The sequence below is a fragment of the Stenella coeruleoalba genome (genome assembly GCF_951394435.1).
Source record: "Stenella coeruleoalba genome assembly, chromosome: 16".
NCBI lineage: Eukaryota > Metazoa > Chordata > Mammalia > Artiodactyla > Delphinidae > Stenella > Stenella coeruleoalba.
In genome coordinates, this window is record NC_137162.1 from 7,283,635 (window position 1) to 7,299,435 (window position 15,801).

At 50.6% G+C, this 15,801-nt stretch overlaps 1 protein-coding gene across 4 annotated transcripts in view; it reads left to right on the forward strand.

Annotated features, from left to right (window-relative positions):
- CTBP2 (C-terminal binding protein 2) overlaps positions 1–15,801 on the forward strand; it is a 164,145-nt gene that overhangs the window by 100,523 nt on the left and 47,821 nt on the right. For 3 of the 4 annotated variants that reach the window (XM_079899729.1, XM_079899731.1, XM_079899730.1), the window contains one exon: positions 12,268–12,427. The exons of the other annotated variant lie outside the window; for it this stretch is intronic. In XM_079899729.1, the coding sequence (XP_079755855.1) occupies positions 12,370–12,427 (58 nt within the window). In that variant the 5' untranslated portion in view covers positions 12,268–12,369. The remainder of the gene's footprint in view (positions 1–12,267; positions 12,428–15,801) is intronic. 4 annotated transcript variants of the gene reach the window in all.

The window sequence follows — 15,801 nt, forward strand, 5'->3', positions numbered from 1 at the left end:
CCTCGGTTCTTTGGGCCCCTCCACGAAGCAGCCACAAGATGGCAGCTGGACCCAGGGTGGGGGGCGATGCCCAAGATGGCAGTGTCTCAGCAATGCCCCCCACCCCACCTGCCTGTTGTTATTATCAGATCTGTTTGTTAGAAACTGAGAGTACACAGGACACAGATACAAGGAGGTGGGGATTGCTGGGGGCCATGTGTGTTGATTCTTTTTCTGGCTTCCATAGCAAGGATGGAATCTGCCCCAAGCAGAGAGGGGGCCAGTCGTAGGCCTCTTAGGAAAGTCGTGGCTCTGAAATCCTCCATGGACCCCTGGCAGCTCACACCCCCTCCCCACTGTTCCCTGGGTGCCCCTATGCCACAGTGGGGTGCTGTGCAGAACTGACATGTCACCGGGGTTCTGGGTCTGGGTACCCCCTGCGGGAGCTGGATGGGCCACAGAGGCGTGTCCGTGCTGCCTTCGTGGGAGTCCTGTGCAGTATCATGTCCCGGGCTGGGTCCTCGGTTCCTCGTGCTGCTGAGCCTGTGTAGCATGAAGGGCTCCCTGGCCAGCGCCCCTGCCCCACGGACAGGGCATCCTCTCGACTGCATGCTGGGTTGTGTGTGTTCATATAGTCAGAAAAGACTTCTGTTCAGAACTTCCCAGGACCTTAGGAAGCGTGGAGAGGTACAGGCTGCCCCAACACAGTTTTAACAGAGGCCATTAGAGTCACAATGTCCAGCCTGAGTCCAGGATCCCTGACTCTGAAGGAGAAACACATCTTGTCACTGTGGATGGCATTCAGATCCCTAATGGAGCTTCACGCTAGACTGTTATCCCTCAGACCCTGGTGTTCAAGGCACAGCCTAGTTACCTTCTTGCTGGCATCCCGAGGGGCCGTGCGGATTCCTGGGCAGATTCCCGCCTCCTCGGAAGCATGGTCTGCCGGTGCCTGACCAAGGAGAAGGGACAGGGCAGTGTGGGCCCACCCTTCTCCCCACCCCTGGCATCAGGATGGAGACATCTACCCTTTGCTAACACAGAGGACACAGTGGCAGTGTGTCCAGAGCAATCTTTGGGTTTGGGGAGCAGAACACAGTTTAAAGCAAAGTACGATTGGGACAGTTTTCTTTGTGTCTCTCCCTTGAAAACACAGGTCTCTCTGTCTCACGGGAGGCCACTCCTCAAGAGTTAAGGGGGTTGGTGTTGGGCCCATAGCCCCTTCCTTCCCCCCTGCAGCCAGGCCCCAGTGCCTGGCAGAGCAGCCCCTGGGGTACAGCCATGGGCATGTCCGTATTTGTTGCGTTTTGGGGCGCGTGGCTGGGTGTGGTTTGAGTTGGCGCTCCGTGATAAAGCCAGGACCCATGACGAATCACACCCCGCAGAGGCCGCCTCTTCTCCACAACCAGGCTTCCCTCCAAGGCGGTCCTGAGCTTCCCTAGGCATCATTGGTGCAGGATCCCAGAGGGGTTTCTGGGAGTGGCCACCCCAATATCATCAGTAGGCGTGACATGGTTTGCTAGGGCTTCATAACAAAGCACCACCAACTGGGTGGTTTAAACCACAGAAATATACTGTCACACAGTTCTGGAGGGCAGAAATCTTGAGACCAAGGTGTCAGGCTTGGTTTCTTTTGAGAGCTGGGAGGGAAGGCTCTATTCCAGGTTTCTCTTCTTGGTTTGTAGATGGCCGTCTTCTCCCTGTGCCTTCATGCAGTCTTCTGTCCACATCTCTGTCTACATTTCCCCTTTTTAGGAGGGCCCCCACTCACACTGGATTAGGGCCTTAGTTTAACTTGACTTCCTCTATAAAGACAGTCTCAATAAGGTCACTGAGGTACTGGGGCTTAGGACTTCAACACGATGGGCAGTGGAGGGGGGCGTGATTCAATCCATAACGAGGCAGTATGGCTGTGGGCAGCTAGTAGAAAATGTGTGTTAGGCCTTTGGGGGTCCGTATACTGACCCTGAGCCCACCGATGAGCAGTTTGGACTCCTAAGGCAGGAAGCACAGTGCTGCAGGGAGGGGGGCAGTCAGGAGCCTGCCTTTCCCCAGAAGGCCATCTTGTGTCATTTCCATGGGTTGTCTGGTCTGGGGACGTGAACATAGTGTCCAGACGTCTGACTCCCTGGAGCCTCCTTCCCCTGTCTGTTCTTGGTCCATATCTCTTCTTGGTCTGGTAGGGCCCCCGTAAGTCAGTTCAGAGCAGATTTTTAAATGCCCATCACCTTGTCGAGTTCTTTAATAGGATTTCATGTGAAATGACAGTCAGCTGTAATTGTCTAAACAGGCGACTGTACTCACAAGTGCCCCATCCTCCCTAACCATCCCAATGTTCGCCCTGTTGTTGAAGAATCCGGTTGTTCATGACAGGAGTCACACCTAGAAAATTCTCACAGGGAGCTTTGCTGCCTCCTCTCCCCTGTTCCAGCAACCCCTCTGCACCAAGTGAGATTTTAGCCATAGCACAGGACATTCGGGGCTGCAATCAATGCAAAAATGGCATCATTTACCCACCAAAGCCTTGGAGGCCAGCCAGGAGTCCACAGTAAAACAGGTGAAATAATTCAAGAGGACTGTTTAACCTCAGGAATACCCTGAAATTAACAAAAACAAAAGGAGCTGGTTAGCGGCTCCCTTCTTTATTTCTCGAATTTGATCAGCAAAGATGAAATCCTGTGACGCATGAGTGTCACCCGCTTCTCCTCCCCAACCCCCAGCCCGGCCTCCAGCCGCCCGCTCCCCTCGGTGGCCGGCGTGGATGCGAAAAAAGCCGGCCTCCCCCTGGGTTCCGTTATATTCCTCATCCTCCGCATTAAGACCGTGTTAAGCGAGATGAATGGCCGCAGGTTGTACTTCGTATTGTTAAATAGCTACATAGAAGATTAAGATTTTCCTTTCTATGACTCAGGTTAAAAAGATAAGGTCTGGGAAGAACCGCTCTTCCATCGAAACACTTTCTGGAGCTTGGGATGTCTGATTCCCGCCTCACGTTTCCAGAAAACTCTTGTGTGAGAACTGTGGGCTTCTGAATGCCTCCATGGCTACAGCCCAGTGGCTCTGCTTGTACAGAAACATTACGACGGAATTTGGATATTTGTAAAGACCCAGACGCAGAATATCTGTCGTCATGAAACGAAGTTATTACTCTGTTCCCAAGGCCTGAGGTGGCTTTCCTGCGTGTCTGCTTTTGTGCCAGCGGCACCTCCTTGAAATAAAGGATGCGCCGCCCCGCCCCCCCCCCGCCGCCCCCCCCCCCCCCCCCCCCCCCCCGCCGCCTCGTGGAGCACTCCTGTCCCTTGCCATGCCCTGGAGTGATGCCCTGGGACCTGGGAGGGGATGAGCTGAGCTGCATGAGAGTCCTGCCTGGGTCCTGGGAAGCTCTCTCTTCCCAGCCAGCCTGCGCACCTCAGGCTAGGCTGCAGGTTCGGAGCAGGGTTGCTCAGAAGCCCTTATTGGGTTTGGTTCTTGACTGGTGACTGTGTGACCTGTCCGGTACTGAACTTGGGAGGCTGGGTCCCTACTCCCTCCGGCACATGGTCAGGTTTGGAGTGAGCTCTTCTGTTTGTGTTTGAGATAATCTCTCCGGACACTTGGTTTCTGAAAACAGACAAAGAGGCCCAGCAGTCCGTCCTTCGCACTGATGATAACTTTATCTCTACTGGACAAGTTTGAACCCCCTCTCCTGTCAGCCCGACCTGGGCCTTACCTGCTGGCCTCTCTTAGCTTCTCCTAGGCCACCAGGTAGCCCACGTGCCTCCCTGGGTTGTCCACCGTGAAGTGGGCTGTACAGAGTACCCTCCCCCCGGGAGGTCAAAGCGAATCCCACTTACTGGGGTTTGGAACAAGATGGGGAGGGGCTTGTGGTGTCAGCTGCAAAGCAAGAAGGGCAGAGAGGCTCATCCGGAAGGCTTCCTGGAGAAGGCAGAATCCCACCCCAGGATCTCTGTGTGGGGTCCTTCCAAAGGTATCTCCTGCCGCGTCAGGTCTAGACTAAGCCGTGTGGTCCAGTGGCATCTGTTGCTGTGGCACCCTTGGCTTTGAAGTGGTAGTGAGAAAGGATGCTGGTCCTGTGGAGGCGTGGGGGTTGGATGGGGTGTGTGTGTCCCCTACTTCAGCGCTGAAGGACTGCACCAGCCCCTCCCTTCCTTCTCCACCCTGAACCATTTGGGTGCCCTGCAGGTGTGGAGAAGAGAGCTGATGTACTGCATTAGCGTGTCGGCTTCTTAGAACTTGGTGATCAGAAAAGACTAGACAGGTCAGCTGTCCCTCTGCGGTGGTCAGCCTGGCAGGTAGAAGCCAGCATCCATAAAGGTTGCGACCTTCAGGTTCAGGGGCCCAGAGACAAGGCCCCACCTCCCAGCCGGTGGCCAGAATCAGTTCCTGAATAAGGTTGGAAAAATCTGGTTTTTTCCACCTTCTTCTCCAAATTAATGTCTACTGAAAAGGTTGTGTATCCTGAGGTCATACACGTTTCACAACAAACGGATCCCGGGTTGAGGAGAACTGAGCAATCGCATTAAGCAGGTGTGTGTGGTGCCCCGGGAGCTGTGGTTTGTGATGGAAACCCTGACGCCCTTTGCCCAGGCCCACCTCAAGCCTTTCCTCTCTTTATAAGTTACGGCTCCGCCAAGTTGTTTTCATCTTTCATCACTGTGGCTCCTTCCTCGTTGGTGTATCTTTACACAGGAAGCATGGATATGATGGAAAATCATCCTTCAGGTGGCCCATGGCCTCTCCTGGATCAGGACCCCAAGCCCATGGCTCAGAGCCTCCCTTCTCCGTGGCCCGCCTCTCCAGTGCCTAAACTTCAGCTCTGAAAGGGCAAACCTCAGTTGCCAGCCTAGGAGATAGGCAGCAGGAGGGCAGCCACTGTGTTCCTCTCCCTTGGCTGGTCGTGTTGCTGAAGGCTAAACACCTGTTGCTTTAAGGGAGATTGGAGGTCTCTTCTGTCCCTTTTGCATCCTGAGATTGAGGGGACATGCAGTGTGTCATCCTGAAGCCATCTCAGACCTTTCCTTTTGGGGGTATCTGGTCTCACTTTCTCCAGGTTCTTGCAGAGTCCAAGTCGGGATTGAGATGAGCAAGGCGAGCCTTGGCAAAGCGGCTCAGGTCTTTGCAGCCTCGGGAAGGCCGTGCAGGGTGTGCAGTGCCCTCTGCTGGCCAAAGGGCCCCATCGCTGGGCACCAGGCCTCCTCTGGGTGGACCTGCTCCAGGGAAGGGCTTGAACAGAAGGTGGGCCCTCACCGGTGGTTTCCACTGGCTTTGGGAGTGAGTCGAGACTGCAGAGCTCGCGCCGTTGCACGTTTCCAGACTGCACAGTGTCGAGACACATGGGCCGGGATCTCACAAGGACAGCAAAGCAGTTGTGTCCCCTAAGGGCCGGGATCTCACAAGGACAGCAAAGCAGTTGTGTCCCCTAAGGAAAGTGGACACTCCGAGTAGCCAGTCTAGGATTTAGGGCCACCCAGTAGCAAGAAATCAAGAGGCAGACGTCTTCAAAAATCTCAGGGGCTTCCCTGGTGGCGCAGTGGTTAAGAATCCGCCTGCCAATGCGGGGGACACGGGTTTGAGCCCTGGTCCAGCAAGATCCCACATGCCGCGGAGCAGCTAAGCCCGTGCACCACAACTACTGAGCCTGCACTCTAGAGCCTGTGAACCACAACTACTGAGCCCATGTGCTGCAACTACTGAAGCCCGCGTGCCACAACTACTGAAGCCCACATGTCTAGAGCCCGTGCTCCAAAACAAGAGAAGCCACCGCAGTGAGAAGCCCGCGCACCACAACGAAGAGTAGCTCCCGCTCGCCGCAACTGGAGAAAGCCCACATGCAGCAACGAGGACCCAACGCAGCCAAAAATAAATAAATAAATTTTTTAAAAATCTCACATCAAGGTTTTCAAACATTTAAGATCTCATCATTGCTGTTTGTTTGATAACCAACTAATTCCTTTAAATACAAGTGCAATTCATATATGTTAGAATAAGCCAAATAATCCAAAGTTGCCTTTAAAATGTTAAATCTTCTTTACTCCCCGCCTGGCACCTCCACCTCCATTCCATAGACTGTTTTAAAGTTTAGCACAAGTTTAACATAGAACCTCCAGTTAGCTGTCTCCTGGTGGCTCCTGCCTTGGTGGCCCCCAGGTCCAAGCCCCTAGTGGCCATCAGTTATGCAGGCTTTTATTCTGCACTGGAGCACAGCTAATGGATGTGGGCGCACAGGCGTTTCACAGTCTGCAGACATCACCTTCAGGTGACCTTTGGGGCACAGAGTGGCCACCCCAAAATCCTCACCACGGCCAGCGATCCTCTGCAGGCATTTTATGAGACCTTCCCAAACTTTCCGACGTTCTGGATTCTTCCTCTGTATGGTGTTCACTTTTACTTGCTCAGATATAAACTTGTTATAATAATTTCTTGCATGTGATATGTAAAAACGGATGAGTCATCTGGTCAGGATGGAACTTCCTCTGTCCGCAGAGAAATTGAGGATGCTCATCCCTTCACCCTGTTCAACCAAACTTAGCTACAGATCAAAAGTGCCAAAGGAAGAAAGGGTCAGAAAATTGGGAAAGGAGAAATTTCATCCGTGTTTCTGTGATTCCTCAGTCTCAGCACAATGGAAATAAAGGGGTCACGTAACACCTCTTAATCGGGACGGGAGTTTGCTTATTTGCCTTTTACCTCTTTTTTTCATTTCGTTTTGCTTTTATTTTTAAAGAACACTTTAGTGTTAGAACGAATATATTTATTTTTAAAGCATATTTGTAAGTCAGGTGCTTTAAAAATGTGTGAAAATCCTTACCCCAGAAGCATGTTATTTTCTTCACCAACACTTAATTTTCATTATGACACAAATAAAACAGCCAATTAGGAAAATCATGAATTGTTTCTGCCCAAGCCCTCTGTTCTTGATGAAAGCTTTTAGCAAGCGAAAATATTTAGAATTCTTGAGTTTTGCATTTAACGCCAGGAGATGTATTTTCTAAATCTAAACCGGGCAGAAGGATTCACTCAGAAATTGTTTGCTGGCCGAGGAGATCGTCCCAGGAAGCGTGGTTTTCACATAGGCAGCCTCCAACCTCACCCCAGCACTGGGATTCCACCTGCTAAAAGACTTGCTTTCTGTGTTTCATGGCTGTCACGAGCTCAACAGAGATTACAGAGTCTTCATTTTTCATTTCTCTGTCTCCTTCAGATTGGTGGCAGATTTTGACCTGGCCTGAATTGTTGAATTGTATATTTGTGTGTGTGTGTATGTATAATTATTTTTAATCTTCTGTATATTAATCCAGTTGGGTAAGCATGTTCATATGTCCTAGTATAGAAATGTCATTGCTTGGTTTCGGGGTCCATCATAACATGGTGTAAACACTGGCTTGCCCTTTTCAAATTCCATCTGAGTTGTGAAGCCTGCCTGACCTCTGCTGTTGGAAAGGGCGGTGGCCCGGTGCTAATAGCTCTTGAGCTATCTGTACTTTTCACTGGGACATTGGTGTTGCGTCAGCCCCAGGGGATCAGAGGGTGGGGCCCATGGATCAGATGGAGGGCATGTGACCAGGGTGTGACCTTGTCACCCTAGGGTTGGGCTGTTGGGCATTCCCTGGGGAAATATGAGCCGCCTTGCCCAATGGGGGAGGCTCCAGGAACCAGAGTGAAGCTCCGGTGTGTATTGAAGGGTCTTGCTGGTAACCCCTGGGGTGGGGGAGGGGAGCCGTCCCTGTGCACTTTTTAATGCCACTAGATGCCTGAACCATATGTTTCTCCTCCTCCCTCGGAAACCTAAATATGCCCCAAAGCTACTGAGCTATAATTAGGGAGCAGTAGTTGTTTTGGGACATTGACAAAATTGACTTCAGTACATTTCCCATAACAGATCTTCCCCCAAAGCTTCTTTTTCTTCCTTAAAGTGTAGTTTTAATTATTTTGTTATTAACTGGGGTATTATGTCAACCATTACCAAAGGCTAAGCCTGTGTTTTTCCCACCGATGCCTCCCCCCTGTAGAACGTTTCTTTTGTTCCATCTGGATTTTAATTGGTCCTTCAGGTATGGTTGACAAAACAAAACCCACATCCACCTGTTCAGAGGATTCTACCCAGCTTGTCATCTGTTGTTCACCTTTGTTTGGCTTCTGAAGATTCTGGAAGAAGTTCTTTTCAGGTAGCCTGAAGCCCTGTGGCTTTATCTGGGACGAGATGAAGAATCAAGAGGGTTTTGTGGTCATTGGTGGGCCAGCGTTCTCAAGGCACCATGCAAACGCACTAACCCTGTGGATCCGCTGGATGACACCCCACCTGCAGGGTCCCTGCCTGTGGCAACAAGTGCTTGGTGTTGCCTTAACCTGGATGGTGCCTCCCTGCTGGGTCATTCAGAAGCTGGTAAATGGCCCTGTTGCCACATCAGGAGAGCCTTGTAGGCTGTGGTAGAGGAGACCCAAGGAGTTATGTCATTCCTTTAGGGATCCCAGGCTTGGAAAGTTGGGAGACCTCGTGCACCAATGCTACTGGGGCTGCAGGAGCTTCTTCTACTTGCCTTGGGTCACGGGGCAACCTCTCAGACTTTAAATCTCCCCCTGACCCCCACTTGCAGGTTTAACAATGGAACGTATTCTGAAGACTCCTGGGGTTCACTCGGAGAACTTCGGCAATACTTGCTTAACTACAATAATATTAATTTATTATCATATCGTAAAACTTAGTTTCTCTATTGACATAGTGTTTAAGTAGATTTCCTTGAAAGAATTGAAGGCTCTCCTCACGTTTAACTGGTTTTAGGGGAATTTTCATTTTGAAAGACACCGTTGAAGACATCGTTTACTTTGTGTAAATTCCTTCATCTGCCTAATCTTTACAAAGACTAGGAACCAGAATAAAGAAACTGAGGGGGTCTTAAAAACTTACCTGAGATGTTAAGCATGTAAATTAGTGACGACTGAGTTTCTGTGCACTGCAGTGCTTTGGTCCTGGCAGGCAGGGCTGCTAACGGTAGACCTAGACCGTGATTGATGAGGGCTAACCTTTTGTTTTTCACGACCTCACTTTGGGTGTTTTGCATTTGTTTGTAAAATGAAGTCTTCCTTTTTGTTCTCCCTTTTCTTAACTCTCATGCTTCTTTTTGAAGCCCACAAGTGGACAAATCTTCCATACCTGTATCTTCTTTCTAGTAATCAAGAATCTCTAAGTAGCTTTCTTATGCAAGCATCTTTCCCCTTCTGAAGTAAGTTGAATTCCCTGACACCAAATCTTTCAGCCCTAGCTCACACCCCTCATTTCAAGCTAACAAAACTTTAGGTAGACCTTTCTGTGGTTTGCCCTGTGATTTTAGTATCTCTCTTTCGGGAGAGAAGGTAGTGTTTTTTTTCTTGTCAGGTTTGACAGCGGTACACCCTTCCTACTTGTGAAAAGACCTGAACTGCCTTTTGACCGTTCCTGAGTTCCCCTCGAGGTTTACCTCCAGCCTCAGCAGGAGGGATGCTCCTGTGTGACTGGCGCCCGCATCCAGGGGGGCCTCTCGCCGGAGGAGGGCACGAGTGGCGCTTAGAGGCCTGCCGTTGGGCACCAGATGTTCTCCTGCGTGTTCTCACCTGACCCTCACGGCCGCTTTGGAACGCAAAGCAACATCATCTGCATTGTGCAAACATCGAGGTTCTAGAACTCTCTTGCCACCCACAAATACGGTGTGGAGGTTTACAGGTTCAGCCAAAGTGAGACCGTGTAATACATCCCCCTCTGCTTTTTCTTCCCTATGTGGACCTTTATCTATTTGTGGTTGAACATTGACCAGATAGTGTCAATGGATGACAGTAGTGATAACTTCAGTGGCAAAAAGTTCGTGATTTGTGAGTGGAGACTGGTGTAAAGTAAAGACAGAGGTGGGCTTCCGTTGGGGGGCCCCGCCGAGGGCTCCCAGGGCCAGTGCGGATAGCAGGGTGCCGGCATTCTCGGCGTGGACACCAGCCAGGGACGCTGCTCACAGCTCAGCTCTGAGGAGGGCCTGTCCCTGTCCTTAGGAAGAGGGTCATGTTAATTAAGTCCTGGTAAATAGCTTGCTCCTTCAGAGGACCAAGGAGGAAAATGTCACATACACTGACACATTCTTGCTTTCTTTTTAAGCAAGAATGTCATACATTCTTGCTTAAAAAGAAATATTGGACGGAGGGGGGGAGGGATCGATTGAGGGGAGGGGTTTGACACTACGTGAATTAGTCCGTGGTCACTGCTCTAAAGTCCAGACCAGACTCGCCTGGTGTCCTCACGACTCTGGATGCTGTCAGCATGTTCAGTCTGAGACAGGGGTGGGTGCCGCAGCTGGAGGGGACCCCGTGGAAGGGCCAGCCACAGAGAGACCCCACCCCCCAAAGCCACACAAGTCAGTTGCCTTTTTTTTTTTAAAGGACGCAGACAATTTGTGTAAGCTGATGCCTGATCTTTCCTTTGATTGCATAATCGAGATTCTACTTATCAATTTTTCAGGAAGCCATCTAATTATACAAATTAAAATTCAAAGGAAAGCAAAAAGAATGATTATGCCTCCTCACTCGGGGAATTGGAGGAGGAGGGTGTGAAGCCCGTCTTGCCTCGGATGATAATGCTGTCATTTCTCATCTCCAAGGCACTTCACAAATATTAACTAATTAATTCTCTCACCCTGGATGTGGCGGCTAACACAGGGTGTGTCTCCACACCAGAGCCAAGGAGGGGCCGTCCGCTGATCAGAGCCCGGGACCCGAGCAAATCAAATTTGCCAGCCAGCCTCTGAGGGTCTCTCTTGGACAGAAACCCTTGGATCAGAGGTCCTGCTCCTCTGCCTGTCTGTCTCAAGTTGACCAGTAAGAAATCACCTTCCCCCCTTCGCATGATTACCTTTCATACAGCCCAGCAAAAGTGAAACCAGAATTTTAGAAAGCTGCCTGCCCCGTCAACCCGGTGCCGCTCTGGCTTGCTTCAGGACGGCTTCATCTCCTCGCTTGTCCAATAGGGTCATTCCAGGTGTGGGGAACGTCCCAGGTTTGGAAAGGGTTTGGTGTCTTTTGGATGTCGCATTAATTATTTCTGTGAGTAGAAATTGTGCTTTTTCTTTTTCCCTAGCTCTTTTTTAAAAAATCACATAATTATTGCCATAAATCTTTTCAGCCTCATTGCTGAGAAATTAGTCTTTAACTTCCGGGAAGTCGACTGCCTTTTCATAGTCAGACCTGCATTCCGGCCTTTGAGAAAGTAACTCCCAGCGTTTTGCGTAACTGATGATCATACGTAATAATCCTCATTATTAACCCTGGAGCCTCACGCTTGTCTCCTAACCTCCTCCTCATTTGCTGGGTAACTGAGGACAAGTGTGTGTGTGTGTGTGTGTGTGTGTGTGTGTGTGTGTGTGCGCGCGCGCGTGCGCGCTAGTAGTTGTTGTTAGAATAACTGCAGTAATGAGTCAAAAGCTGTGGGACTTTGGGGGGTTACAGGTGATGATTTGTGGCCTCAACTGGTACATTGGCTGAGCAGGAAATGAAGGTCAGGGTCTCCCAAACACACAGCCCCGACTTTATCTGCGAATTGGGCTCCCCATTCCTCAGGCGGCGTGGCATGTGGATTTCCCTCTAGAGAGGCCCAAATACCCCAGCCCCAATGGGAGACCCTTCCTCCTCTGCCTGAGACGCCACGGGTGTGGGGCAGCCGATGCCAGCTGTGGCACTGGTCAAACCTTGGTTAGGTGGTGCATGCCTTCCTGCCCCGTTCTCAGGCGGTGGGGCAAGGGGCTTGTGTGATGCTGAGCGGTGGCCAAAGGGCAGTTTTGAAAGGTTTTGTGAACCTCCTGGCAGAAGGCCTTGAGAGAGTAGTGGCAGCTGGGTGTCTGCATCTCGGTCCAGAGGCCCCTGGGATGTGTTCCTAGGTGGTGTGGGTTGATCTGTGACTCCGCCCCTCTGCGGTTCACAGAAGTACAGGACCAGCCCCACTGGCTATAGCTTGGTCTCTGGCATTCGAGTACAAAGTATTATGACTCAGGCTGGTCAGTAATTGGTGTTTACAGCCCCGAAGTCAAAAGCAAGAGATCCAGATGCTGCCATTTACCACTTTCAGGATCCAAAGACAGTTGTGCGTGTTCGTGTGCTTCCCTCAGAGGCGGGAGACTGTCCCATGGACTTGGAGCAAATCCAGCTCCAGCATTGGAGGAGGAGAGCAAGCGCCCGAGGGCAGGTCCCCTTGTAGCAAGCGGCAGCCACGCCCGAATGACCTGTCGTCCTTGCCCCCAGGGTGTCCAGCGAGTAAGGCTTCTTTTCTCCTTGTTTCAGGGCGCGTAGTGGCGTAATGCCCGCAGACTCCTGCGAGGGCCCCTAAGTTCTTAGAGGACCGCTTTGCCTTTTGAATCAGAGAGGTGCAAAGTTCGATAAAGAATGGCCCTTGTGGATAAGCACAAAGTCAAGCGACAGCGATTGGACAGAATTTGTGAAGGTAAGAGCCAGCGTGATTGGCGGTTTTTCACCAAAGTCGCGTAGACCCGCCCTGGAATCCTGCAGCTGGTCTCCTAGCCTGGCTGCGACCCACACCCCACCCCCAGCACCTCCCACCATCCCACACGCTCTGCCCGTGTCCTTGGTGGTGTCCTTGGCGTGGTCAGTAGGCCTGACCTTCAAGTAGGCTGAGGCCCGCTTCCAGGGCAGGGGTGGGGCTAGGACAGAAGTTGGGGGAAGCAGGCCCTGAGGTCCATTTTGTCCCAAGATCATTTTGCACAAGAAAGACACTGCATATTAGGACCATCTTTTTTTTTTTTTTAAACTTGCGGAAGTTTCTGGACTTTATCTGTTTTGAATTAAAAGATTTACCAGCACAAATTCTGAGATATTCCTCAGGAGCCCAGCATAGCCCCTCATGATCTGTTCACGTCCCTGGTATCTTTGAAAAATGTCTGGAAGTTTTTTATTCATGAAAGGAAAAATAAACAGGATTAAAATCTAGTGGAAACCCGGGGACAAAACTCTGAGATGTGGACTGAGCACCGTCCTCTCCTCGTTAGGGAGTGGTTAGAAATCCAGCGCCAGTGGACCTGGGCTTGGCGTGAAGTGCTCCTAGCCGGCTGGTGTCCGTGCTGTCGCCTGGGTTTGGCTTGGCGTGGTTACCCGTGACCTCACTGCAGGGTTTCTCTCAGGAGGGGAGCCGCTGGGCGGGGTGGGCTCAGCAGCCCGCCCCCGACCCCCGAACATGCTAGCACACCAGTTGGCCAGTTCACTCAGGCCCAGGAAAGCATCTCCCAGGAGCCGTCCATATGGAATTGTTTGTAGATGTGGCTCAGGCTAGCGGTGTGGAGGCATTAAAGGCGTGTTCTACTGTGTGACTGTCTGCCCTGCAACAGCTCCGACCTAAAAGAATTTAGGAGCACTGACTGTCCCTCCACATCCCTGGGATTCTGCTGCAGTGTAAGGGGTTTGGGATTCAAGGATTTTTTTTTTTTTTTTAAATATTAAAAAATTTTTCAAACCTACAGAAAGCCTGATAGAATAGTACAACGGACACTGGTATTCCCATCAGCTGTATTTACCAGTTGATAACATTTGTTATCGCTTGCTTTCTCCTTATAGAGATACGTGTGTATGAATGGATGGAGGATGGATGGATGGACTTGCCCAGAACCATCTGAGAGAAACGTGTAGTGCAGCAGTTTATCCCTAAGTACCTATGGCATGTGTTAGAGGCTCCTTTCCTGCATAAACACACCACCGTCATCACCCCCAGGAAACTGGGCCTCATTACAGCATATTATCTAACATAGACGGCACATGCACATCTCCCCCACACGTCTGTTTTAGCCGGTTTGTTTGCCTGTGTGCAGAAACCTATCAAGGGACATAGGTGGCATTTAGTTGTCATGTCTCTTTGGTCTCCTTAGTCTAAAATAATTCCCTGGTCCTTTTGACTTTCAGAAGCATTGACATCATTGAAGAGCCCAAGCCAGTAGGTTTGTACAATGTCCCACAATCTGGGTTCACCTGATTGTTTGGGGGTTTTTAAACTGTACTTCTGCCCTCCTGTGGAAAGGTGCTTCATTTTTGGTACTGAGTCCCCAGTCCAGAAAGCCCTAGTGGATCAACTTTCCAAGGTTAGTATCAGGAATGTCTATGGGGCCGATTCCACCCCCCACCCCCAACCCCAACCCCAGTATTTATCTAGAGGTAGCACATCTGAGACAAGAATGGGATGGAAGCACCAGGGGCCTTTGCTCTCCTTGTCCAGGGTGGTCGGTGACAGCAACACCATTGGCGGTTCTTTTGCACCCTCTCTCCCAGGCCTGGTTCACCAGTCCCCAGCGTATTTTTTATAACAAATTCCAGCATCTCCTTTATCCATGAACGGTGTTCCTGAGACAGTTGCAGTGGTTTATCTTTAATTTCTCAATAGCCACTATCAAGATACATGCATGACATAGAGTTACTCAAGTGTAATTTACAATCCACGATCCCAAACAGTCACTTGGTGTCCCATGAAGTTTAACAGCTGCTCCAAGATGCTTCATTGGTGCTCCTTGTATTTATAAGCTGGTTTAGTGCCGTTAATGGTCAGGACAGGTGGTCAGGACATCCGTTTCCCAGGTGCTACCAGCGAGGTACAGAGCAGTCGGTGATTTGCGCCCAGGCAGTCTGCTATTCTGTATTTGGGCTTTTGCCCTTGAATCGGCACGTGGATTCCGTTATTTCTTCCTCCTGAAAGCCTCACGCACCTCCGTCCCTGGCTTTGGATGCCCAGCAGTCTCTGTTCTGTAAACCTGAACTAACTGTTCTTGAATGTTCTCCTTGGAAGTCCAGCAGGCTCAGCAAACAGTTCTCTCCTTCCTGCCGCCCACACCCCAGGGACTTCCTGTATGTCTCTCTCTCTCTCTCTCTCTCTCTCTCTCCCTCTCCCCCCCTGCCCCCCCCCCACCCCGCTCTCTCTCTGTTTTTGTTTTCTGATTAAAGCCATGAAGCTGCCCTGCTCCGCTCCAGGCTTGTAGGAGATTTTTCTTCATGCTCTTGGGTCTGTGGGAACACATATTCCTTCAAATTCTTCCCTCCCGCCTGCTGCCAACCCCAGTGCAAATCCCTGGCTTTGGGTCCCAAGCCAGACAAGGCTTCTGATGCCCTCCAGGGTCTACCCCCCCAACCCCCACCCCTCGAATGAACCTTTTTTCTTCAGCTGAGCCAGTCTGGTGGGATCTGAGCATCACCCCTGTGCCAGTACTGCTTCCAGAATCCCTACCTGCCTCCCAAGGCCCAGTCCCTTCCTCCCTGAAACCTTCCACAGCAGCCCTTGGGGTCTCTTCCTTCTGAACCGCAGTCCCCTTGTGACCCGGTCCATCAATCTTCATGTGCCCAGAATCTATCTGCACCTTTGCGCCTCTAAGGGGATGTTTCTGCTCGAAATTAAGCGAAGTATAGAGGATAGCTTCGCTTCTCGCCACCCAAAGTCTTCGGGACTCCATCCAACTCCGTTAGAATAATGGTCTTTCAAGCTGACTTAAAAGCCAGATTTTTTTCTTAAAGCAATCCTTCTGTTTTGATATTTGTTCTCTGATCTTTCCTGATGCCTAATATCAAATAATCCTAGAGTGCTGTTGTGTGAAGGTTTTGTGGAGCAGAGTCTGCGGATAGACTGGTCAGACCAAATTGCAGTCTCTTCTTTTTGTTGTATAATGTAGGTCTTGTTTTTCCCCTGTGTTTAGTTTGCTGGCATAATTGAAATATTGCATTTATGAAATGCACCAGACAGAGAGTTTTAATACGTAACTGCATCATGGCAGAGCTGGTTTGATTTGCCCCAAGTATTTGTTGGCCAGAGAAGAGGGCTTGCTATCCCTC